This window comes from Ceratotherium simum, chromosome X (genome assembly GCF_057802395.1).
Source record: "Ceratotherium simum simum isolate JZ-2026a chromosome X, ASM5780239v1, whole genome shotgun sequence".
Taxonomy (NCBI): Eukaryota; Metazoa; Chordata; class Mammalia; order Perissodactyla; family Rhinocerotidae; genus Ceratotherium; species Ceratotherium simum.
The window spans coordinates 7,031,303-7,059,036 of record NC_141940.1 but is presented as its reverse complement, the minus strand read 5'-3'; the positions used below and the strand labels follow the sequence as shown (position 1 = coordinate 7,059,036).

At 37.6% G+C, this 27,734-nt stretch overlaps 1 protein-coding gene across 3 annotated transcripts in view; it reads left to right on the top strand.

The window, feature by feature from the left end:
* Positions 1-26,924, top strand: part of FMR1NB (FMR1 neighbor) — a 36,987-nt gene extending 10,063 nt beyond the window's left edge. Inside the window, exons 2-5 of one of the 3 annotated variants that reach the window (XM_087427739.1) lie at positions 8,733-8,852; positions 14,082-14,178; positions 25,110-25,259; positions 26,764-26,822. In XM_087427739.1, coding sequence (XP_087283865.1) covers positions 8,733-8,852; positions 14,082-14,178; positions 25,110-25,257 — 365 coding nt within the window. In that variant the 3' untranslated portion in view covers positions 25,258-25,259; positions 26,764-26,822. Of the gene's footprint in view, positions 1-8,732; positions 8,853-14,081; positions 14,179-25,109; positions 25,260-26,763 lie in introns of all 3 variants that reach the window. The other 2 variants (XM_087427740.1, XM_087427741.1) reach the window with 2 other exon arrangements.
* Positions 26,925-27,734: the final 810 nt, after the last annotated feature.

Here is a 27,734-nt window from a genome sequence, read left to right as displayed (position 1 = left end):
TAACCTCACCTTACTAATACCCCTTACCTCACCACTCAAATTCCTTCCTCCATCACCTCCCTTCACAAAAACCTTTCCTTGCTCACTTCCCTTCACAAAGGGCTTCCCTTCTTTCATGATTGCCTTCTGTGCCTCCTCTATCCTTACAGTTGACTTCCCTCCTTCACTTCCTCCCTCATAGGCCTCCTTCCCTCAAGTCCTCTCACAAAGTAGGAACTTGCCTTTTCTCTTATAGTATAGTCATGTGTCACTTAATGACGGGTATGTTCTGAGAAATGTGTCGTTAGGCGATTTTGTTGTGTGAACATCATAGAATGTACTTACACAAACCTAGATGGTATAGCCTACTACACATCTAGGCTGTATGGTACTGATCTCATGGGACCACCATCATATATGTGGTCATCGTTGACCGAACTGTCGTTATGTGGTGCATGACTGTATTAAACTCCCTCACCTCCTTTCTCAGAGAACTTCCCTCCTTTACTCATACTCATAAAGGCCTTCCTTCTGTCACCTCACTTCACAAATGCCTTCTCTCTTTTACCCTCACAAATTCCTTCCCTCCCTCATCACCACTCCAAAAGTTCTTCTTAACCTTCAATCAAGGTACTTTCATTCTTCAATCTTCCCACAGTGTCTTTCTTTTGCTCACCTTACCAGTCTTCTCTCCCTTACTCAATAGCCTTTCTTCTTTATCTTACAATGCCCTTCCTCCCCTCACTCAAGGTCTTCAATCCCTGACCTCCCTTTTAAAATGCCTTCATTCTCTTACATCACATTGTCCTTCTCTCTCTAACCTACCTTCACAAAAGCCTTCCCTCCCTCGGTCAAAGTACTTCCCTTTCCTCCTTATTTACCTACCCTCCTCCAGGCCTTTACTCATCCTCCTCTCTGATGCCACTTTCAGCCCTCCAGAGGCCCCCCTTCTCCCCACTCACGAATTTCCCCTCCCTCATCACCCAAAGGTACTCTCTCCTTCTTCCCCCAAAGTCTTCTTTTCCTCTTTCTACTCAATGGTCTTGCTGCCTCATGTTCCTGACTCAACGTCTTTCCCATCTCCTCCTTCAAATCTTTCTTGCTCCCTGCTCAAATACTTTCCCTTTCCCCATAGACTTCTCTCCTTAGCTCCAAGATGGTCTCTCAAAAGAGCGTTCTCTACCTTATCTCCCATGGCCTGCCCTCTCTTCTAACCCCCTCACAGTGGTATTCCATTTCCGCATCTGCATAAAGGCTTTGGCTTTCCCACAGGCTTTCTCTCTCCCTCAAGCTCCAGCCTCAAGCCCAAAGACTTTCCACCATCCTCACCTCTAATCTCAATGACTTCTCTCTCCTTGCCCTCCCCTGAGGCCTTCTATCCCCTCCCTCCAACCAAGGTCCTCCCACAGTCAAAGAAGGAAGCAAAAATTTGGCAGAGGCATTGTAAGTAAAAGGAACAGAGACTTCTATATACTATGTCACAACTGCATGCATGGCTTTATAACTTTTTGTGAGGGATGAAATTCAAAGTTAAATAAAGTATATGCTAGGCGTCCTTTTATCAACTATTTTAAATAAGTTAGAAAAATATGATTTCTGCTGTTTGAAAAATATTTTAGGATACTTTTTAATGATCTTTTATAAATCATATTACTTCAAATTGTTCATACTTATTTTTCCTACTATTCATCTAAAACACCAAAGTGTTTCTGAATTACTTTACTGTCCTTGTAAACATTAGTTATAAATATGACTGAGAGCCTTACAAACTGAGAGCTTTTTCATTCTCTGAAAAAGTAAGTTAAAAAACAAAACTATAAATTGCACCTTATTTTTTCTTAGTCCGTGTGTTCTTCATTTTCTATTTCTATTTTGAGTAGAACTCTTACAAAAAAAGAATACTGTTATTCAGTGTGATTTCTTTATTTCCATGAAGACTTTTTCCAATATAGGTTTAACATGTTTTCTCCTAAAATAATCCATGATTCATTCTTCATATTGTCAGATTTCCCAGATTCCCAGGAGGTAATATGTGACTGGATGGATTAAATATCATTTTGCATTTAAAATGACTTAACTCAATTAATGTGACTAAATGCACTGTTATTATTGGTTTAATTGTGTCCTCCCCACAAAAAAATGTTGGAATTTTAACTCCTGGTACCTCAGAATGTGACCTTATTTGGGGATAAGATTTTTATAGAGGTAATCAAGTTAAAATGAGGTGAGCCCTAATCCAGTATGACTAGTGTCCTTATAAAAAAGGGGAAATTTGGACACAGAGATAGACATTCATAGAGGAAAGACTAAGCACCACATAACGACGTTTTGGTTAATGACAGATTGCATATACGATGGTGGTCCCATAAGATTAGTACCATATAGCCTAGGTGTGTAGTAGGCTATACCATCTAGGTTTGTGTAAGTAGACTCTATGATGTTCACACGACAAAATCACCTAACAGTGCATTTCTCAGAAAGTAGCTCTGTCATTAGGCAGTGCATGATTGTATATGAATAGACGCAGGGAGAAAACAGCCATCTACAAGCCAAGGAGAGAGGCCTTCCCTCACAGCACTCAGAAGGAACCAACAGTGTTGACATGTTGATTTTGGGCTTCTAACCTCTAGAACTGTGAGACAATAAATTTCTGTTGTTTTTAAGCCACCCAGTTTATGGTACTTTGTTACAATGACCCTAGCAAACTAATACACACTGAGAGGTAAAATAATTTGGCCATGGCTCTGGAATATTATGGTGAAAGGAGGGCACATAATCCTAGAGCTAAAATTCCCGTTCTTCTTCCTAGACAGACCCTTCTGAGTTCTCTTAGATTTAATGCCACCAAGGGGGATTGAGATAGAAAGGAGCTGAGGTAACTCTGGGATATCTCCAGTTTGTATTGTCATTTGGAGTCCCAAGCCACATTGCTTTTCAGGTTATGTTTTTACAGAAAGCATATAGACTAGTGGCATACAGGATGAGGAGACTAGCAGAATGGGGACTGGGATTATGATCCTACCTCCTCCATCAATTCTCTGTAACCTATTGGGTCAGTCCCTATTGCACATTCTTTTTGGGGAGATTTAAAAAAGGAGAAATAAAGATTGGCTAATAGATAATATTTTCAGAATGCTTTAGCTTCATGGACAAAACCACGTGACTAGTTTCTGTGTCATTATATTAGAATACTTCATTTATTTGTTATCCTCGGGGAGTGAATGAGGCAGTGCACATAGATAGAACGTCTGGCTGCCTGCCATGTACCTCATTAAGCACCAAGCTTGCTATTGCTTTAACCATTTGTGCATGTGGTATAGTTGGAGGAGCCCTGGACTAGGAATTAGGAGACCCGAGTTGTCTTGATTCTGCCACTGATTTGCTGTGTGACCTTTGATGGGTCACTTCACCTCTTTAGGCTTCAATTACCTTGTCTAAAAATTGAGGATATTTCACTAGATGGGTGTTTCTTTTGCCTCAGTAGTTTGTATAATACCTTCACAACTCTTGGTTATCTTAATGCTACCAGTTCTTCCTATTTTCCTTTACAGTGCCTCACTTTTTTACATAAATATAGTTATTTTAAAAGGAAACTGTAGCACAGTTATAAGTGGAAAAACTGGACATATTTGCTATTGAGAGAATTATTTATAAAAATAAATATCCCCAAAACAAAGTAATATTATTAAATTTAAAATTATAAACAATAAAAATAAATGATGAAAGACATATGACAAAATATTTACTCATTTTACATTGTACTAAGCACTTCGTGCATGACTTCATTTAATCCTTACAATCCTTCAAAATGTCCTTCAAAATCCATTTTGCAGATGAGTAAACTGAGGCAAAGAGAAGTTTACTGACTTGCTCAAGCATACCAACTAGTATGTGGCAAAGCGAGGATGCAAATTCAGGTCTGTTTGAGGCCAAGGCCCAGAAAGACTGCAGCATAGGTAGACCCTCAATTTACTGAAGCCTCAGCAGAATCCTTTCCAAGCTGATACCATTAGCCACTGTTCCCATTCTGTCTCCTTACTCTTTTATCTAGTTCCTCATCTGAGAGACCTCACTGCACAGCAGGGCTGGCAACATAATTTGCAAAATGAAAGTGCAGGGTCCCTGGTTCAAAATTTCTTATGAATTTCAAGACGATAGGAGAACGTTAAACCAAGTGCGGGGTCCTTCTAAGAACCGCACTGTAGATTGCACAGGTTGCATGCCCATGAAGCCCACAGCTTTTTTTTTTTTTTTTTTTTTGCAGCAGAGAGAGAGGGTTTAATAATCACAGGGCAGCCAAGTGAGGAAATGGGAGAATGAATCTCAAATCTGCTTCCCTGAAAATAGGGACTCAGGGATATTTATGGGGTAGGGGGCAAGGTGGTCTGAAATGATTGGAGGTGAGGAGAGATGAGGTAAGTGATGATCTGCGCAAGCGTAGTCAGTCTTCATGCTTCTTCATAGGACGCACGTTCACAGAATGGCGGTGTTAGCATGCCCTGAGGGTGGAGTTCCAACCTCTTGCTGTCAAAAGGTCGCTTATCAGATGCATGTCTGCGTGAGCCCAGTTAATGAGTTGGTAGTCTCAATAAGACCTGAAGTGGACAAGGGGTTCAGTTCCACATTACTGGTTTGTTATAAGAGGATATACAACTCAGGAACAGCCAGATGGAAGAGATGCATAGAGCAAGGTGATACAGCTTGATACAAGGTTGACATAAGGGAAGCCACATTGTAGGAAGGAAACCATATTGTAACTGAATGACCTCTCTGCCCACAGCTTTGAGTCTAGTGTTTTTCCTTTGAAATGTAGTTAGATTTTCAGTCTTTTTTTTTGTAACAGGGAAATTAAAAAATAAAAATTCTCTGTGACAGGGAGACATAATTGGTTCTTTACCATTTCTTGCTGCCATTTAAGGAAGCTGGCTCCTAGTCTTTTGTTTGCTGAGCATATTAATGAGTGTACAGATGCAAATTAGATGCATAGAGGATGAAATTATTCTGCATAGGAAAAGCGATGGGGGAGGGGAAAGAGACTGGAGCCTGATAGGGTGGAGAGGATGATCTGAGAAGACCTGGGCACTGGCTGATGGGAGATTTTAGAGAGAGCAAAGGACAGTTGCTCCCAGGGAGGAAAGAACAGGGATGTTAAAGGGAATTTTATAAAGGTTGCTGTATGGTGAGTGATGTCAGTCTTGTTTGGTGTCATGGTAGTTTTGATGTGCTAGTTATATATATTTTTTTCTTCACTTTTAAAGTAAGCACATAAATAGCAAAGATTAGATATATCCGTAAATGTTCAAGTGTGTTTCACCTAAAATCAACTCATCTAATGATGGTGGTACTCACACCACACTTTGGAAAATATTACCCGTTAATTTGTAAATAGTTGTCTTTCAGAGTAGGGAAGAAACCAGTGGTAGAGGAAGGGCAGGTTAAACACTCTGGAGACTTTTGGTTCAGGCTGCCACTGATGATACCTATTTTAGTAAATGTTTAATTCCCTCCTCCATCTCAAATGCTTCTTGAAATGACCAAAAGATCTATAATGGTTGAATACCCAGAGAACCAAGAAGGATGCCATCTGCCATCGATATGCCAGAAATTTGGAGAGATTTCTAAAAGATAGAATGAAGCCAGGCCAGACACTACTGAGAGAAGTTGCAGCAACCTGTGTTTCACCTCAAGCTAAGGCCAAGCCTGTCTGGGAGGGGTCGGAGGCAAGGGTACTCTGAGTTGGGTATCAGTCTCTATCCTGGAGGGACTCCAGAGAGTGTACCATCTGGGGAAGATAACCTAGAGTGGAGACTCAGGCCGGTGTGCTACTGCTAGCAAACACTTCCTTGAGATGGTGTGTTGAGTCCAGTGGCAACAAAGACAGTCAATTAGGGAAGTTGGGCACCAAGTGAACAAATGGCAGTACATAACACAGGTCCTGTCAAAGCTGCTTCCAACAGTAGCTCCTTTGCTGTATCGTATGCCTGGCAATATTAATCTCATTTTTTGTCCCCTGTGCTGGAAGCACTCTTCCAGGCCCTTTGTGTGGCTGTCTTCTTCTAATCTTTTTTTTTTTTTTAGCTTAAATATCATCTCAGAGAGGCCAGGCCCTATTTAAAGTAGGTCCCCTACCTTACACTGTATTGGTATCCACTTTCTTCATAGCATTCATTATAATTTGTAATTATTTAATTTGTTAGTTTACTTCTTTTTTTTTGTCTGTTTGCTCCACTATATTGTAAACTCCATGAGGGGCAGGGATCTTATCTGATTTTTTCACTGATGTATCCCCAAAACCTAGAATATAGTAGGCGTTAAATACATATTTATTGAATGAGTAGGAGTTAGGAGAAAGCAAACAGGACAAAATTGGGTTATTTTTAATGTTGTCAAGATATGTAATATACAGTGAAGATAAAACTATAATGAGTGAACATTTATCCATAGTGTTGAAATATATGAAACCAATGAACCAAAATCAATAGCTCTCTTACATACCAGCAGTAATCAGCTAGAAAATGAGGTGAAATAGATCGTATTTCCGTAACAACAAAATTAATATGATATATGAGAATAAACATGATAAGAAAGATACAGGACCTGTATGAATGCAACTATAAACCTTACACGGGGCATAAAAAAAGACTTGAATGAGTGGAGATACAAACCTATTCTTGGGTGAGAAAATTTTATAGTTATCCGTTCTCTCCAAATAAGGCTACATTTAACTGAATTCATGCCTGGTACACGAGACACACAATAAATGGTTTTTGAATGAATAGTAAATAAGTGAACATAATTACAATAAAAATATTACTAGGATTATTTTGACTTGACAAAATGATTCTAAGGTTCATTTAAAAAATTCTTCAGAGTTGAGAATAAAATGTTGATAATGAAGACTAATGAAAAGATTGCTAGATTAGTTATTAAAACATATGACAATACAAGATAAATTATAACGGTGGTGTTGGTGCACAAACAGATAGATTAGTGGAACAGAATAGAAAAGTTAAGAAACAGATCTATGACTATCTAAGGACTTAGAGTATGATGGTGATGTCATAAGTAGGAAAGGTTGGGTTTAATAAATGGTATTAGGACAACTGAAAAAAAGTATCCCTACTTCATAACATACTCCAAAATATATTCCGAGTGGATTAAAGATTTAAATTTAAAAACGAAACTCTGAAAGTGCTAGAAGGAAAGATTAGAGTGTAGAATGTCTTTCTAAACATGACCTGAAAGGCAGAAATAGTAAAGGAAGAGATTAATACATTTGATTACATAAAACATTTTAAACTTTTGAACTTTCGAAAGCACCATTAAAAATATAAAGGTAGCCAACTACCTTCAAAAATATTTGCAACACGTGGCAGATTAAGGGTTAAGTTCTCTACTATGCCACAAATGTATGAAAGATGTAAGCTCACCGATGACTAAAGGAGCAAATTAAAACAAGAGAGACACCATTATTTTGGCCATTAAATTGGCAAACAACAACAAAAAGGCGACAGTCCAAGAAAACTGGCACTTGCCTGCACTGCTGGTAGAAGTGTACCTTGGGGCAGCCTTGCTGGAGGGTAGTGTGGCCAAGGTCAAGGATCATTCCTTAAGAATTTATCCTGAGGAATTTTTTATGAATATCTGCAGATATATAGTTCCAGTGATAATCATTGCAGTGTTCTTTATTTTTGGTCTTTTTTTATTGAGGTATAATTGAAATATAACATTATATTAGTTTCAGGTGTATAGTGTAATGATTCTATATTAGTATATATTGTGAAATGATCACCACAATAAGTGTAGTTAACATCCATCACCATACATAGTTAGAAAAGTTGTTTTTCTTGTGATGAGAACTTTTAAGATCTACTCTCTTAGCAACTTTCAAATATGCAGTACAGTATTATTAACTATAGTCATCATGCTGTACCTTATATCCCCATGACTTACTTATTTTATAACTGGAAGTTTGTACCTTTTGACTACCTTCACTCATTTCACCCATCCCTTACGCCCCGCCTCTGGCAACCACCAGTCTGTTCTCTGTATCTATGAGTTCTATGCAGTGTTCCTTATAATATCAGTAAATTGTAAACAACCTAAATGTCTTTCTGTGGGGGAATGGTTAACTCAGTTATTATAGAGCCTTATAATGAAATACTGTGAAGTTATTAAAGATAATGTTGGAAAATATTTAATGATATGGACAAAACCATGCTATAGGAATGAAGATGGATATCCTTTCCTCTTAATATAGGAGGGAATCATGCAAATAAAACTAAAAGCAGGTTGTTTGAAGAAGCGAGGAAGAAGGATAAGGAACGTTTTACAGTGTCTAAGGCCTTGATTTTTATCAGTAAATAAAGAAGCCAACATATTTACCAAGAGTTTCTGTGGTGGGATCTGATTTAGTTGGAATACATACTGTTTCCAAGTTGTTAATTGATTCGGCCTCTGAATGTCAATGCTGTTTGTCAGAGGTAAGTTCACTACTGTAAATCAGTTTATAGCACAACAATGGGATGTGTCAGCCTATAGCTTAAGCGTTTTTAGATTTAATACTCAGTTTTTCAGTTTCACAGCAGAATCACATTCTGATTATTAATAGTATCTAAGCTGTTATGAAAGTATAGTATGTTAGCTCTTAGACTTTCCATAATTAATTTAAGCAAAGGTAATTACTATTAACGAGTCATAGAAAGTGATAAATGCTTTATATGTTGGGATTAATAATTTCACTTTTCCTTAAGGATTCTCGGATTCTGTGTCTCCAAGCCAGTATGTTCAGTGGAGCAATGAAAATGCTAGTGGACAATCTCTGGAAAAAACCTCTGCATGGGAAGCTCTGTTAAGTTTTTTCTTTCCAACAAGTAAGTTTTTGTTTGATTTTTTTTTTTTCCTCTTAACGTCCTTATTTTGAAAACAGTAGTTCAATGTTTAGGAGGCAGTGTAGTCAATTGGCATTGGGATGGGACAGACCTGAGTTTTAATCCTGACTCTGCCCTTTGCCTTAGGAGAGATAACCTCTCTGAACCTCAGTGTCCTCATCTTTAAAATGAAGACATTTACCACAAAGAATTGTGAGGATGAACTGAGACCGTATTTTTAAGGCATACTATAAATGTTTGTTACTCTTCATAAAATACTTTCCTTCACAAATATCTAAACCTTTCACAATTTACCTTAATGGCATTGCCTGAAATTTAATCACTGTTGCAGTATTGTGAAATCTGTGTCTTCTGTGGCATTAATCAAGGTGCTATGTGGCTCTGATGTTATGGAATATACCAGATGTTTTCGCATCTGTTTTAATGATAAAAAGTACAGGTTTCAAGTCACATCGTCTTTTGTGATTCTGTATATAATGTGTTTATCAGGCACATGATGGCCCCTGAGAATTAACCACAAATAAACGCGTTTCATTTTGTACAGCACGTGGTGCCCTTTCAAGGGGAAGATTCAAATAAATTGACATAATGTGAATTACAAAGATGAAGCTTTTATTAAAAACCATGCAGAATTTATTCTAACAAAATTTGATGTACATATATAAGCACAAAATTATATCCATTGTTTAATTCCAGACTCTACCACTAATTCTTCTGTGACCTTGCATAAATGTCTTCGTGTTTCTGTGTACTGGTTTCATCAAATACAAAACGCATTGTAACACCTACTAACAATGAGAATAGCAAATAAATGAGATCCTTAAATAAATTAAAAATACTGCCATGGTCAAAGTGAGTGGAGAAAGAAATCTGAGAAAGAAAAGGTGGTATGTTGTGAAGCTAAAAGAATGGTTTAGTAAGTGCCAAAGTTGGTCATAAACAACAAATGATGATTTAAGCTTTAGAGCTTATAAAGATAGCAGATATAAACTGTCCCATAGTTACCTATAATAACTACATTATACGAACACTGAAGCCACTTTTAAAAATAGTCTAAATAAGATATCTGCGTTTCTAAAATATTCCTCCAACCTGGCACAGTAAGTTGAGTCAAAATCAACTGTATGAGATAACGTTTTTTCCTAACAAAATCAAACTGTTCCATTTTAAGAGAAATATCTGACCTAGGTTTATTCAAATATTTCAAAACAGTGATTAAATATTTATAAAATATATTTACTTTCTTCTTTGAAAATAATAACTACAAGTTCATAAAATGTGAAATACTTTTAACCAATTTATTTCCTCCCCTGTATATTGAAAATGAACACTCTTCCCACTTAAGCACTAAAAAAAAAAAAAGTATATCATTTTGTCATTAGGCTGTTGTTCGTAAAAGATTCATCTCTTATAGATTAAAATGATAACCTAGAGACAGTCTGGCAGGGAAGCTTGAGAGGTCACATGATCCTTCTCCGTTTGGACGAAATTATATGCTTAAACCTGATAAAAATTGTTCTGGCCCTTTTTATTCGTTAAAATTACAAGTATCTCTTAGTAATTTGAATCTGAAAGTTAATTTTAGCGTCTAGCATAAAGACCATCAGATGCAATTTAAGTATAAAATAACAGAAGCTCAGCATTAGAAGGGACTTGAGAGATCATCTAGTGCAGTCTCTTCTGTGATTTAAAATCTCTTCTATGATTTCCATTCCTGGAAAGTCATCTTTGAACAATGCCAATAGTGAGGAACTCAGCACACAGGAAGTCTATCCCATCTCTGACCAGACCCTGACTATTGTCACCCTTTTCTGGGTGTGTGATGCCCAGGACTGAATATGGTGTTCAGATGCAGTCCAGCCTGGGGAGGAAAGTCACTCTGGGCCTGACAGAATTGAAGAACAGATTGCTTAGAGTATATAACAACAAAGTAAGCTAAACTCATGTGTCTAAAATGTTTGGGAAATGAATATCAAGGCCAACTGGTAATGCGTTAGTTTTGTGACCTTGCACAAGGTACTTTGATCTTTTATTTCTTTATTTTTAAAATGGAGGCCACAAAACTCAAGAATTTGTTGTGAAGATTGGATATAATGTGTGTAAAGCAAGGTACCTGGCCCAAATAGGTGCCTAGAGAATGGTAGCCATTATTATTTTCACCTTAGCTTCAGGAATTGCCAATCTTTAAAGAAGAGGAATTTAATGACATATATCAGAAGGTAAAAATATGCTTATAATTATTATATTGTTCTTTGCTGATGTTGAAGTACTTTAGAATGATCATAAAACATCAGTTATTACTTTTCTGAGTCTGTAGTTGTTGATGGTATTGGAGATTGAACTGAATCTATGCTGGCCTTAAGCCATACTGTGAAAGTTTTTTTTTGAATAAAAATCTGATATTTGCTTTTTTAGTTGTTTCTCTTATAAAGCAGGATGTTAAAAAAAATCAGATATTTGAGTTTGTGAGTTTCATAGATTCAAATATGTGTGAATTTATTGCAGTTGCATGGATCTGGGTGTTCATGTCATAAATCATTGCCTATTCAAAATTATAATGTCATAACTTAAGGCAAAAAGGAAGACTCTTAAAACATACTGTAGTGCCAATATGATGTGCTCACAGAAAGTAGGTCAATGCCAGTAGTATCACTTACCTTACTCTTAGCAGTAAACTGTGTGAATTTTACTTGCATTCATTATCACTGATGCATTCACTGAGTTTCTGTAGCTTAGTAAAGTTGAGTGAGAGGATATCTGTGGTATTATTTTAACAGGGTGTTAGTTTTAAGGGCATTTAGCCTGTTCTTATTATTTAGCTCCTTCTGTGTTATGTTTGTATCACTACTACTCAGCTTATGATTTATAGTCCTTTAAAACTACCTTACTGGGGCCGGCCCTGTGGCTTAGCGGTTAAGTGTGCGCGCTCCGCTACTGGCAGCCCGGGTTCAGATCCTGGGTGCGCACCGACGCACCGCTTCTCCAGCCATGCTGAGTCCGTGTCGCATGTACAGTAACTAGAAGGATGTGCAACTATAACGTAAACTATCTGCTGGGGCTTTGGGGGACAAAAAAGAAGGAGGATTGACAATAGATGTTAGTGCAGAGCCTGTCTTCCTCAACAAAAAGAGGAGGATTAGCATGGATGTTAGCTCAGGGCTGATCTTCCTCACACACACAAAAAATAAATAAATAAAAAATAAAAAATAATCATAAATTAAAAAATAAAAATAAAAACTACCTTACCAATTACATGTTAACAATTTACATTTTTCTGCAGTTCATCTAGAATTGAAAATGTGGTGTTAAGTAGCTTTGCGGTAACTTTTAGTAAAAACTCTTATTTTTTCAGCATTCATCACTATTTGTATATGTTATTCAATCTTTTCTTTAAATATACCAGGTTAAATGTTTCTTTTTCTTTTTTTGTCTTGCAGTAATTATTTAATTAGGGAAAGTACTTGTTAATCATGCTGAATTCTCTTTCTTGAATTTTTTTTCCAAAAGCATGCATTCCAAAGGAGAATCAGGTGGTGAAGCCCTGCAATGAGCTGCAAGATCTTAACCAGAGTGCATGTTTGGGATACAAATGCTGTTATTCATTTGGGATCAGTAACTTCAGTTGTTTTGCCCCATTAAAAGATAGTAAGCCCTGGGCTGGCCCCGTGGCTTAGTGGTTAAGTGCGCAGGCTCCGCTGCTGGCGGCCCGGGTTCGGATCCCGGGCATGCACGGATGCACCGCTTCTCCGGCCATGCTGAGGCTGCGTCCCACATACAGCAACTAGAAGGATGTGCAGCTATGACATACAACTATCTACTGGGGCTTTGGAGGGAAAAAATAAATAAATAAAATCTTTAAAAAAAAAAAAAGATAGTAAGTCCATCCTCTTACATTTATTGTATTTCTATTTTTAAAAAGCAAATAAATAAGTCACAATGGCGTAAGTTTAAATTTGGATCTCCCAACTTAACACTTAAAGGGAGCTCTCAGCCCTAGAGCAATATTGTCCCCAAAAGTCCTGAGATGGTCAGGTCTGTATTCATGAGCAGTTTCTGCTTAGCCCTTAGATGTGATATCTTTTGCTTTAGTCACTCTCTGTCTTGTCCCAAAAATTCTAGGCTATATGAGATGTAACTCTGAATACCTGGGAGAAGATACCAGTTGGGCATGCCTTAGCTTTCTTTTCTCTTTCCACTTTTCTCTTCGTGAATAGAATTCTTCCCGTTTATCTTGTCTTCAACATCTCAGTATGTAACAGTAGGCTTGAATGTTTCTTGCTAAGGTGTGTTTATTAGTTTCTCTTTGTTCTGTTGTTTTCTTAAGATTTTTTTTCTTACAAAGTTTTGAGAACTAGACGATCTGTTTTTGTTCCTTCGTTTGGATAGTGAGGACATATTACCAGTTGGTCCCATGATAGATGTATTTGGTATGATTAAACACCAACAAATACTACAAAAAGGATGCATGCAAAACAATGTCTTAGGTTAATATAGTCCCTATTCAATTTACAGCTCTTTGTTGAATATCTAGTGTTAATATTGGAAACTGAAACATGATCATGAATATAGAATTGCAATTTTAACACTGTCACATGATGTTTATAATTCAGTCATCAGTTTAGTCTTTATATTATGTGTGAAGAGACATTTGGTTCTTATAGAGGGAAAAATTGAACCGTGACTTAGAATTCCCCAATCATATTAGAATGTGTTTCTGAATGAGTATAAGAATAAAATATGCTTATTTACCTGCAAATTCTTGATTTCTTGTTTAATTTAATGTTTTATAATTTGAAAGTAAACATTTAAGAAGCCAGTCCTTTATCAAGTTAACTATTCATAGATTAATTCACTCCTCGAGTGCTCTAGGATGTGTAACATATGGCCAAGGAAAAAACATACTTAGGCCATAGGAAGAAATATACAGTATGAGTTGTAATAATCTGTTCACAAAAACAGTAGGATCATTTTGTTAAGGCTAGCATGGAGGGGGCCATGTATTTAAAGTGTAGCCTTTAGTTATATTTCAAGAACATTTCATAAACTCCTACTACTTAACAGAGCAGCAAGGATATTTACCTGCCATATAAGAATACCTCCTTATTTTACTTTATTAACTGATAGTTTTTCTTATAGTGACTTTATGAAAGAACTCAGATTTGCTTCTCTTGCTTAAGTCGTAAAAGTAACAGGATATAATTAAACCAACAGAGCCTATGCAGATGTTCCGGATGTTTGGGCTTAGTGTGATCAGCATGCTCATCCTGGGATGTCTGCCCATTTATTGCTGCTCTCTTTGCCGGAGGAGGTAGGCAAACATAAACTTTTATTTGCTGGTTGCTGAGCATACTTGGGTATTTCTGTGTAGACACATTTATTCAAATGCTCCAGAAACACAGGGATTATGTTTGGGTCATTTTTGTTTAAAAGAAGGTAGCTTGGGAAAAACCTAAAAGTAGAGTTACCATAATATTTTTTAAATGCATGTTATTTTATTTTTCTGTAAATTTAAGACATCCTCTTGTATAGTATGTACATTCTCTCATCAAACAAAATCCAAGTTGGAAGGAAAAATAAATCAGTGAGCTGGGGGTGCATGAAGTTGAGGTGGTTATTAACTGTAACTCAGAGGGATTCCCAGAAGTGTTAGTCTCCATCTAGTATATGGTCATCCACCATTGGGTCTTAAAGCCTTGGTCTGTATTTAAGTCAATTCGTATCAGATTTCTTCTTAGCATCTTACACAAAATCTCAGTGGGCTATTGGCATGATGTTTCTAAGTTTTGTTTTTTAATAGCTCCCCACCTACTGGGACAGAGTGGGTGTGGAGGTAGAGAGCAGGGCCAGGACTAGGGTGAGGTGAGTGAGGAGCAGAAAATTTAAGGAGGCACTCACTCTCAGGTTTGTGCAAGTGTAGTCGGCACTAGCATGACCCTGAGAGTGAGTGCCTCCTTAAATTCTCTGGTAAAGAGAAGGTGCCTGTTGATAAAGCATCTTTGATATTTTTATTCGAGTTAATGAGAAAGTGGTATTTGAGTTACCAAAAAATTGTTTAGATTTCACCAGAAGATTTATTAGACTATACACATTACCTTATTTTCCATAAAGATCAGTGTCTTTTTTTTGGCTTTTCTGTACCTTTTCCTTGAGTCTGATGAATGTGTCATATTCATCATTACATTTTCAGTTCATAGCAAGGTGTGCCTCATATATAGTGGATGCTTACCTAAGGTTGAAGGAATAAAGAAATACAGTTGATGGGATTGGCTAGCCTGGAAGGCAGTCCTATAGTAATTTAAACTTTCTTGTTGCTTACGTCACTTTCTCAGACCATTTTGAAGACACTATTGGGTCACAGCTTTCCAACTCTTCCAGTTTGCATATGATCTTCTCAGTTTCACTTGGTTTCCTATACTGAGTAGATAATCTCTACTCCTAGGCCTCTCTCATTTTTTTTCTTTTCCCAGATGATTGGGAGTTCTTCCCTCCAAAGCTTGATTTCATATCACAGATAACCTATGAATAAAAATGAAATAATATTTGCTAGAAATTGGTGGCTATGATTATTCCATGCAATTTAGAGTGTCTGGTAGAATAGCCCTGGTATAATAATTTCATACGGTCTCTCTATTGTGCCTCTGCCAAGAAGTTTTATGGGGATGTTCAGGTACACTGGATTTTTCTCTAAAATGAATTTCAAAGGATTGTCCCCTGTTGTTGTTGCCATTGAGTCAATTCCAACTCCTAGCAACCCTGTGTACAGCAGAGCTGAACCCTGCCTAGTCTTTTTGTGCCGTCTTCTCACCTTCTGGTGCTATATCAGACCATACTCTGCTGCTATTCATAGGGTTTTCATGACCAATTTTTTTGGAAATGGGTGACCAGGTCTTTCTTCCTAGTCTGGAAGCTCCATGGGTGACCCTGCCAGTATTTGAAAAACCGCTGGAATGGCTTTCCGCATGACAGCAACACACTGCCACCACAGTATGACAACAGGCAGATGGGTGGTGTGGTTCCCTGACCAGGAAATGAACCTGGGCTGCAGCAGAGCACTGAATCTTAACCACTAGACCACCAAGGCTGGCTGGTCGTAACTCCAGAGCGTTGTCAGTTTCAACTCGCTGCTTAGCTGAATTTTCAGGAACAGTGGAGGGTGGATGGGGCACTGTCAGCTTTTCCTGGTAAGCTGATTTTAGAGAGAAGGGAAATAATTGTGTTAGAATGAAGATCCTATCCTTGATACCAAACAAGGAGCATATATGGAGTCCAAAGCATGCTAAACCCACCTTTTGGGGGCGAGATATCTCTTTAGAACTATCCCTTTATGCTAAACCCACCTTTTGGGGGCAAGATATCTCTTTAGAACTATCCCTTTAACTCATTTCCTGTTCTTCATTTCAAAGAATAAAGAGATAGATAAAATATTACAGTAGGTAAAATAAATGACCTTATAAGAGGGAAATAGATTCAGCAGTAAGATCAGTATGTAATGGTTTAAAAAAGAAAAGAAAGAAGCCAAATGCTGTTGTTTGTCTAAATCGGAGGAGCTAAAAGCCAAATGCAGATCTGTAGTAACAGGATCTGGGCCTCTCTGTTGGAAGAACTCCTAAGGCACTGGAAGATACTCTTAAGCTCCTCCTCCTGCTGGGTCCTGTCCTATATATTAAGTATACATTCCTTCAGGAAAACACTGTTATATCTCTCCTCCCTGCCTTCAGTCGTAAGCCAAAATGAATGATGTTTTGATGTTTCCCAGCTCTTGCAATTTGGACAATGCCTTTTATTTCCAGATCACTTAAGCAGGTAACAACTGGCAAGAGCTGGAGGGATGAAAAATGAGAAGTAATATGAGCAGGTGGGAGAAATGAAAGCAGTTGTGGTGAAGAGGATAATCACTTTCCAGAGTCAAATGTATTTCATTCTTTTGGTGCCTAATTCATACTTTCCACAATTGACCATATTCAGTCACTGTTTCCTTGTGCTAGGTATCGTGGAGGATATAGAAACGTCTAAGACCATAGGCCCTACTTTTAAGAAGCTTAAATCTACCTTAAAATAAATCCAGAGCATGACATATTAAATAACAATATAAGATGGAATATAATTAAGGACTAAAATGAGCAGTAGCAATAACTTATAAAAGTTCTGAGGCAATGGGGATCAAGATGAATGAGAGAGGGCAGGGTAGGCTGCACTGTGGAGGTGCTATTTGAGCTGAGTTTTGAAGGGACAACAAGATTTGGGTTAGGTGGAAAGGGGGCTCCTCTGCAGAATTCATTACATCTAGATGGGGTCTCCTCACTGTAGACTCCTTAACTGCTTGTCATTTCTAAGCAGAGATGGTTGAACTTTGCCCCTGGAATAATCTACAACTGAATCTCTAGTTTACTTCTGCTTGACCTGAGTTCAGGTGTGGTATGAACCAGGTACACAGAGAACTCAAGCCAGCTTGAACTGGTTGCACATATACAAAAGGGAGCAGAGAGCATTAGTAAAAAGCTTTCTAAAGATTTGCTACTAATAGCCTTATTAAACTCGCATATAAGATGTGTTTTGAAATTCATTATCTCCTCAAGGTTATGTAAGATCTGTTTTTATTCTCATTAATAGGGATCAGAAGACTCATTAGGTTTGTGTTACTGGTAGGCTTAAGACTTACATAGAGATGAAGGAAGGAAAAGATCAGGTGGATAGGAACAAAAGGAAGCAGGGGAGGGGCTCTAGGGGAATAGAGGGGAAGGGGGGTGGCTGAATTATTCCCATTACAGTAATAGAATGCCAGTAATAGTAGTCTCAAGTGCCAAATTCAGTTTCTAGTCTTTATTGGTTTTTAGATAAAGTTTAATCTGTATGCATATGCCAGTTTAAACATCTGTGTATTATATAGTGATATGATACTTGAGTGTGTACATAGCTTTGGTAAGGTGGAAAATTCAAACATTATAATACCATGCCTATTAAACTCAGATGAAGTGCATTTTCACGTTCTTTTTCTTCCTATCAGATTGAATTTGTAACTCTGAATTAAGAAAAAATTTAGAACTCAGCCTGAAAATGACAAAACTATGTTTTCTTTCAACTAATGAAAAGCCATGTTTTTTAAGGTTGTAGATCATCTGATACACAGATGATGTAAATAGCACATCCCCCATACACTTTCAATGTTGCTGCTTGCCAGATGGCTGTTACTGAAAATTTCTACATTTAGACAAATCCTGCTGCGTGATTCTCTGTATTATAATGTGGTTTTCATTATGCAGATAGTCTTAATACCACTTACTTTCTTAGAATGGGAGGTAAAGAATTGGAATAAATGTGTCAAAAATTGCCTAAAAATCATCACCCATTGAATTTCAAAAATAGACATTTACATTTTCAAATCCCTATGTTTTGTGTGTTTCATTATACTGTACAATATAATTAGTAATGTTATTTTGAAAAGCTTTATGCAGCAATTAGCCAACTGCTGAAAGGTTTGAAGTTCCTAGGATTATATATACGTGAATTCAGAGAAAGGAAATATAACCTATAAATTTTGAAAGTAGGCCTAGGCTCTAAGAACTTTGACAAAATATGACCAGATGAGAATGTGAGCAAACTGGAACCCTGCTCTAACATGAGTCATTATAGATTTGAAATTCGCATAAAGCTGGTTCTTCTTGGACCCTGTTCAAGGTAATATAGTTACTGAACTAATAAGAGAACCTCATTATATGCGGATTATATGTCTGAGGTTCCCATTGCAAGGATTCCAAGAGCAGCATTTTAGAGAATTCTGGAATAGTAGGTACTATTAAAAAGAACAGTTTGTTGCCAAACTAATAACCTCATTGCAAAATGCAGTGACCTTTTCTCAATTCCCATCCAGCTTGACCTTTTTGTTACGTAGTACACTATTGACTGCTCCCATCTCGAATCTTTTCTTCCTTGGATTTTATTGTTCCTCTTACCATTCTGATCCATCTCAGTTTGCTTTTCTTTCTTCTCTCTACTATGGTTATTTCCCAAAGCCTTATTCTCATCTACCAGAGAATATTACAAGTATGTAGCAGAGAGAACATTTAAAAAGATCTGTGTTCTAGTTCTGCATTTGCCACCAGTTTTATAGTGAGCTTAACTTCTTTTAGTATTGGTTTTCTCATAAAATTAGAGTAAAGAATGAATTAGATAATTTCTAAGGTTCTTTCTGACCATAATATTCTGGGCTATTCTAGGTGAATGATTCTTAAATCTGAATCCTGAAATCCTCACCTCTACATGTTCCATATTTCCAACTGCTCTCGTGAATTAGATGTTCTGTTAGCACCTTAAATGCAACATGTGCAAAACTGAACTTATCTTCTTTTTCTCCCAAATCATCTCCCCTTGACACTTGTCCATTTCTGTCAGTGATTTCATTGGTCTCCCAGGCTAGAAACCTTGGAGTTATTTGTAAACGACTATTTGATTTCCTTTATCTTCAATATATAATCTCTTATCTTAGTCTCCCTGTCATTTTTTGGTTTCCTTTGGAATGAGTCTGGGATTTGCCTCTTCTCCCATTTAATTGTCACAGCTTAGTCCAGGCCTTGTATGCTGTCAGCTCTTGTCCTGGGTAAGTGGTTTTAGGAGAAAAGCAAAAGGGAACCAAGATGTATTAATCTTCTAGGGCTGCCATAGCAAAATACCACAGACTGGATGGCTTAAACAATAGACATTGATTTTCTCACAGTTCTGCAGGTTAGAAGTCCATGATCAAGATACCAGCTAATTTGGTTTCTAGTGAGGTCTCTTTTCCTGGTTTGCAGATGGCTACCTTCTTGGTATGTGCTCATGCGGCCTTGATGCATGTGAAAGTGGGGACAGAGAGAAAGAACAAGCTCTCTGGTGTCTCTTTTTATAATGACACTAATTTTACCAACTGGGGCCCCACCCTTATGACCTCATTTAACCTTAAATATTTCCTTAGAAGCTCTATCTCCAAATACAGCCATACTGGGAGGTAGGGCTTCAATGTATGAATTTTAGGGACACAAACATTCAGTCCATAACACAAGGCTAGCTAGCATCTAAGGGCAAAGGCAGGATTGGGAAGTGAGGAAGGCATCATAATATGTCCAATCCAAAAAGTTCATACAAGAGAGATAATAACTGGGATGAGAATGCAAGTGGGGTTTGGAAGATGGCTAGGAGTTGAGTCCTGGAGAAGTTTCTTGGCACTTCAATAGGAATGTATGGCTGTGCCCTTAGGAAGGAGGGAATGAGTAAGGATGCTTGCCAGGCCAATTTGGACATATACCTGGACTCCTAATCTCTCCTTCTAATCCATCTTGTAATGTGTCCTGCTAGGCTTATCTTCTTAAAATAGTATTATTTCATTTCATTATATCATTCAAGGACTTCTAATGCATTCATTCAAGAATATCTGGATTCTAGGCCTTGTGCTAGGTGCTGTGCAGGACAAGAAAAGTGAATCAGATCGTGCTCTCTGCTCTCAAGGGACATATAGCCTAATAAGGGGTATGTATAAGTATCTGAGCTAAAAAGTCACACTCTATAAGAAAGGTACAGATAAAAACAATAAGCATGTTCGGCTTATTCCAGTTTATATAGTGTTTTCACATACATTGTCTTATTTGACCTTCAAAACAGAGAGGTACAGGGAGGCTTGGCTTCTTGTTTAAGATTACTTAGTGATAGGGCAAGAATTCCAATCTGTCTTCTGAGTTCCTTGCTTTTTCTACTATAGGAAATAGGAAGAAAAGAAATGTAGATAAAAACACAATGGCATCTTGTTGCTTCAAGTCCACTCAAAGGGCTGTGACTTTCAAAATCATCTGTACTGGACTCATTCTATAACTCCAATAATATTTCTTATAACACTCCATGTATCTTTTGCTCCAGCAAAAGAGCTATCTTTACTTTTCTTGGCATACCCCAGGCTTAATTCCTTCCTCTGTTCCTTTGCCCATGTTGCTCCCAGGTCTTAGGATTGTTCTTCTTCATCCTCTTCACTTATTTGAATTCTTTCTGATCTTCAAATGGCAGCTGCCTCAACTCTTCCATGAAGTATTCTGCAACTGCTCCAGATCCCAATATTTTATCTTTTCTCAGAACCTCTTTCTGCCCTTATGTTCTCTTCTACATAATCTAACACATAATTATCCTTTGTTTCCTGTTATTAGTTTTCTTTCTATGGCTAAATTGTAACTTTCATGAGGACAAGGGACCAAGCTTTATACTTCTTTGAGTCTGGGGCTGTGGTTCCCAAAATAGAGTCCCTTATCGGTATCACCATCATCCCCAGGGAGCATGTAAGAAATGCATGTTCTCAAGCCCCACCCCAGACCTACTAAATCAGAAACTCTGGGGTTAGAGCCCAGCAATTTGTGTTTTAACAAGCACAACTAGTGATTCTCATGTACACTCAGGTTTGAGAACCGTTGGTGTCTAGGCCATGTAGTAGGCAACTCGATAAATACTGATTGAAATAATCTAGTTAGTCTTTTCTGTGGATTTTCTGACTGTCTTTGTGACTGCAAATGATAAATTAAACTTATAAAGTTTCCTATGTATAAAATTAATGTTACGTTCTTTAAACTATCCTAAAGAATTTATATTAATGAATTAGAGTTTGTTAAGAAACATGGAAAAGTCAGCCCACTAGACCAGTGTTTCTCAAACTCTGGTCTGTAGATGGCTTCTATGGACGTAACCTTGGGAATATTTGATAATGCAGATTCTCGGACTGTACCCAAGAGATTCTAATTCAGTAAGTCTGTGGTTTGGTCCTGAAATTTGTATTTTTTAAAGCACCCCAAATGAATCTTGTATGAAGCCCATTTGGAAATGCACTAGACTTTACAATTCAACTCTTTATTCATTCATTCTTTCCGCAGATATTTATTGAGCTCCTGCTTTGGTCTGGGCACTTTCTAGGTGTTATGTTCTTCTCCATCTTATCATCTTCTGGGTGGCCTTACTGTCCATGTTTGAGCCATCTAAGCCCCTAGCCTCAGAGTTCCCTAATGTACTCAATTCTGAGGAATCTCGCCTGCACTCTGCATTGGCCACTCGCTTTCATGCCCATATCCTGAACCTTGTCATTCATCAAAAATTGAACCTCTGAGTCTCTGAAATCTTAAACTTCAAAATCCTACCCTTTGACCATAGATGCCTTGTCTTCTAGGTTTTTCCTTTCTTTACTCTTGCTACACCTGTTCTCGTTGAGACCTTCAGGCTCTTTAACTCTCTGTTTTTTCTTGGTCTTCTGTTTTTTTAACATCATCTGACTTCTTTATCCAGCCTGGATCCTATTGCCTGGTACATAAATCCATTCTTTGTAGCCCCTTTGTTTCATTGAAACACCACTTCTCTGCTCCTAGATCTACGCTCCTGGGAATTTCTAGAGGAAAAAAAGTTCCACAACTGTGTAGATTCGTATTACTAGAAATTCTCGGCCCACTTAGTGTTTCCAGCCACACCATTCTACTTGATGTTTACAAACAGCACACTGCCTCGCCACTCTGAGCTTTTCACACAGTGTACCAACCCACTGATTGAAATGCTCTTATACATCTCCCCATCGCTACTCTTCTTTATCTGGCTCACTCCACTCAGGATGCAGGCCTCAGCTTAAATGTCACCTCCTCTAGAAAGCTTACCCTAAACCTGCTGCCCAGACTGGATCAGGCTTCTTCCTCTTTGTCTCCTGCCAATCTTTGCTTGCTTCTACTTGGACTTATCTCAAAGTGGTATAATTATCAGCCTGTATATCTGTCTTCTCTTCTACATTTTAAGCTTCTTGAGGGCGGGTTCCACGTCTTATTCATCTTTATGCCTCTAATATTTAGAATAGTGTTTATTTCATAAATGAGCAAATGTGTCAGTCAGTGAATGAGTATGGGATAAGTTGGTCTGTACGTTTCAATGTGAGTATGCTGGCCACAATATATGACATTTTATATGAAAAGAAGAAAATCACTTCTAGCACACTGGACAGATCATTTCAACTCTACTTTCCCATTAGGCATTCTCAATAGATATTGGGTAGACTATCTAACTTCGGATCTCAGTAATAAATGTTAGAAGGCTGAGCCTAAAACCAAGTCCTCTAACCTAGAGCAGTGCAGTGGGTTTTGGAGTAATTGCATTTTTCTTTGTTAATTAATGTGAAATGTACATCATTACATTTAAAATAAAGTCTATGGATAAAGAAAACATAGTCATTTCAATTATGTAAAGTAAGATATATTGAATTCGCAGCATTAGAAAAAAATATGTCCTTAATGTCTTATCTAAAATTCTGAAACTCAAGAAGTTCTGCAAGCCTAAAGCTTTTTGTCTAACTCATTTGGCAGCAAAACTGGATCTGACCTGACCTGAGACTCTTTCTAGTCATTATTTAATGCTTGTAGTGAATATTCATGTATTTTCTTGCAGAAATATTACTGTATTTGATTATGAGATGCTCCCCTAGACCCCATGGGAGTATCGTAATATTCAGTATGTCATGCCTTATTACCTTTCTAAAATCCAAAATATTCTGCATTCCGAAACACATCTGGCCCCAGGGGACTGAGAAATATGTAGTTGTTTCAGTTATTATATTTTTGAGACTGCAGTTAAAAAAAACTGCAACATAAAGAGGCCATAGGTAAATCATATAAATATATGTTTGGTCTTCACCCAGTATTTCATTTATGCCTGGAGACTTTTTTATGATTAATTGAGAAAAAGGTGTTTATTTGTTCCACATCTGTCTTACCTAGTGGAGCTCAGTGACAACTCAGTAATGCAGTTTAGAGAATAAAAGTGAGTATTACCTTCAAAGTCATCATTTCAAAGGCAGGCTTGTCTATCTCTGGGCCCCACATGCTCAGAACCTGGTTGTCTTTATGGCTAAGTAGCACTGTCAGGGGTCAGGTGTCCACTTCTGTATGCTACCTAGCATTGAGGAGAGGATGGGAATATGTATCTTGTCATTACCTCTTCAGAATATTGAATGCAAATCTTTCTTTCTTTCTCTTTGGTTTCCATCCTTACCTCTGCCTTAAGCATTTCTGTTTTTTCTCCTTGGCTTGTGTTTAGGTGTTTAGAAAGTGAAAGCTCTATAAACATAAAAATTAACTAACATTTCCTGAGCTCCCATTGGGTACCAGGCTCTGTGGGGTATAAAAAGTTAGGAGGTAAAGTTCTAGCCTGAAGTTATTTCCAAGCTCAGAGGGAAAAAAGAGACAAGTTAGCGTAGTGGATAGGGTTTGGACTTTAGATTTAGGCAGGTCTGGATTTGAATCCTGGCTTCACTACTGAGTAGTCTGGTGACTTTGGGCAAGTTGCTTTCCTCCTTGATGCCTCAGTTTCCCCATCTGAAAAATGGAAATAATAGAAATAGTAACTGCCTCATCAAGTCATCATGCAGATTAAATTAGACCATGCGCATGGCATGCTTATATACAGGCCTTGGCACGTAGAAAGTCTATCCTACTTGTCATTATTAGTCATTATTAGCTAATGCTGCAGTGTGGTCTAATGGAAAGAGTCTGTACTTTAGAGTCAGACAGACCTAGGTCCAAATGCTAGCATCTCCATTTACTAGCTATGTATGACCTTGAGTGAGTTATCTTACTTTTCTAAGCCCCAGTTTAATCATTTGCAAAATAGGAAACACAATATCCACCTTTTAGGATTGTTGTAAGAGTTAAATGAGATAAAGTATGTAAAGCGCCTGGCTAAGTTCTTGGCCTATGATAGGCTCTCAGGTGCCCCCCTTCACTCACTGTCCACACAAACACAAGTACAGGATGAAATAGCAAATGATGGTAATAGTGAGTGAAAGTGCAAAACTTTAAAATTGTAGATGCTAATATAATGTAAACTATTACTATTTAGTTTTGAAGTTCATAGGAGGGAGGAATCTCTATAGGCTAGGAGTGAAAGGGAAGACTTCCTAGACAAAATAATATAAGCTAGGTCTTAAAGGATGGGTAACATTGTTGTCAGCAGAGGGAAGTAGGACAGCACTCCTGTCATGGCGGATCAAATGATCAAAATGACTCTATATAGAGTTATAATAATGGTTATAATGATAAATATGAGTGAGCCAAGTTTAATACTTTCTATCAGATTTATTAAATCTGGTGAGTTAAACAATCAGGTGTAAATGTGTAAAAAGTTATGTAGGCAAATAGCCTTTTCCTTCTAACTTGCCATTGTTATTGTTCTGAAATAAGGTTTCACTTTGAACTTTTAATGTTACAGCAAATGGGGCAATCATTTACGAAGGAAAGTCAACAGAATTTTAAAAGGTTTGAAGAAACAAAGAAACAAACTAAAAGAGGATACAGAAGTATTAGGGGCAATAATGGAAGATGAGGAAGGATTAGGTGATGAAAAGGAGCAAAACTAAAGGTAATTGACAGTAGGATATAAAGTTGAAATATTTAATATTTTCTTCTTGTTTCCATCATCTTGGTTTGATTGATGCTTATGTTTTACCCCAGAAATGTTTGGACCACAGGAGTATCAGCTTCTGAAATGATATTATCACTAGGGATATTTGGATGGTAGGAAGTTGGACAGGAAATGTGCCAAGTTGTTTGGGTACCACATTATTTGGTATACATAGTTCAGCCCTTCAGAGGAAACAAAGAAATGGAATCTGCCCACTCTGACTCTGAGGCTCCATGATAGATACCCTTGCTAAATCGTAATGGCCATAGTGCCCCATGTGTGTTGACCATACCACCTATCCAGGAGAAGGAGCATAGCCTCAGGAGTCTGACAGATCTGTGACCGAATCCTGGATCCTAGCTGTTAGTTTCAGCTACCCGCTCTCCAGACTTACACAATGCAGCATTAGGAGAGATGGAGAGAGGGGATCCCAGAATCATACCCAAGAACTACCTGGCCTCACTTGCACAGGCTTACAGATACCCTAGCCTTTGCTTGAGTCTCCGCTTTCCAAAATAATTGTGAAGGACCAAGTAAGGATAAAATGGTTGGTGAGAAAAGAGGTATACTTCAGGGAATAGAGTCCTGGACTGGGAGTCAGGAGGCTCGGACCATTAATTAGTGATGTTTCCCTGGGCAGGTAACTTAACCTTTCAGCTCCCTAAAAGCATCAGCTGAGATGTTTTTGTGTAGCTTAAACAATATAATGTCTGTGAAAATGCTTTGAAAATTGCAATGCGTTACTCAAATTTAAGGTGTTAATTTCTAGCCTCAGATACAGAGAAGCAGAGGAGTGGAATAACAGACCATTGAACTTGGGGTCAGGAGACTCTGGCTTTAGTCCCAGTTCTGCCATTATTTACTTTGGGAACTTGGGCAAGTCCCTTAACTTTCCTGGGCCTCAGTTCACCAAGCTGTGAAATGAGAGGTTTGGACTAGATGAATAAGAAAAGTGACTTATCTCAGAAGAAACCAAAGAAAATCCTTATACAGTATTATATGTGTATGTATATAACATATTACTTATATAAGGAGATACATAAGTATATATAATAATAATCATACAAGTATATTATTATACATACCTATATATTACTTTGTGTAAGTTTAATGCAATACATACATGTGCATATGTATGCATACACACACATGCACACATATGTGACACTATAACTAGACTAACAAAACTTGATTTCTGTGGGCCATTCATTGGGGCGTAAAAGTTAACTTGGTTATTCAGAAATTGTCATTGTAGTGGTATTTGCTATAGTGTATTTTGTCTGTATACCTCACAGTAATATATGATGATATACTGGCAAACTGAAAATACATAAGTTAGTCATAACATTCAGTATACAGAGTTTGAGAACTTTGTTGCAGTCATTTCCGTTTATAACAAAGTGTGATGTATGTATACTAATCCTTTTACGTTATTTAACTCTATTTTACTTTTCTCCTATAGCACTATTTTCCCATTGAGAAGAACACAAACCATTCAGAGCAGAGGAGACTGTCCCAGTCATCTAAACCTGATGGAGCGTTTTAAAAGGACAAAAATTAGTTCCTATTTTTGTCATGTTTACTTATAAAATAAAGTTGATAGTTCTGTTTTTGTGCATCAAACCAGAATCCGAATTCTTATTAAAAATAGTTTTTATAGAATGTTAAAAACTGTATGAAAAGCACTGGTGGTGGTTCAGGTCCTACATAGTGATGCGATTTTGGCAACTTGGGTAATGTTATCAACATATACTTTTGTTGGTGTTAAATAAGGCAGAGATTTTATGTTGTTATTCATCGTCTAGCAAAGTTTTCTTTACTTTCTAAAGAAAATAATTGTGTCTGTGACATACGTAAATTGATTTTTTTTAAAGTTATATCATTTTTTTATGATTCACTTTCCTCTTTTGAAATGTGTGAGGCTCAAGTTTATTTGGGCTTGTTGCTCATTCATTCAACAAATGTTGATTGAGCCCCTGCTGTGGGCCATGCACTTTCTATGTACTGGGGATATAGTCATAAGCAAGATAGACTTGGCCTTTCCTTCGTGGAGCTCACAGTCCAGCTGGGGAGGAAGCGGGTAAAGAAGTAATGACAGGGCTATGTTAGGAGGAGTACCACATTCTATGGGAACACATAGCAGGGACACGTAGCCCAGACTTCAAGAAGAGACATAAAATGAAAGGTAAGAAGGATCAACAGACATTTGCCATACAATCACTGTGTGGTGGGAGAAGGTACAAATCACTGTGTCTGTTTCGGGTATGAAGGCCCAAGGGCATGGAGTATTTAGAGCACTGCAAGTAGTTCAGGGTGGCAGCAACTTCAACTTAGATGTTAGATCAGAAGAACTTTATAACCCACATTGAAGAGTCGGGTTTTATCCTGTGGACAGAAAGGAACCAATGAAGGATTTTAAGCAAAGGAAGAATA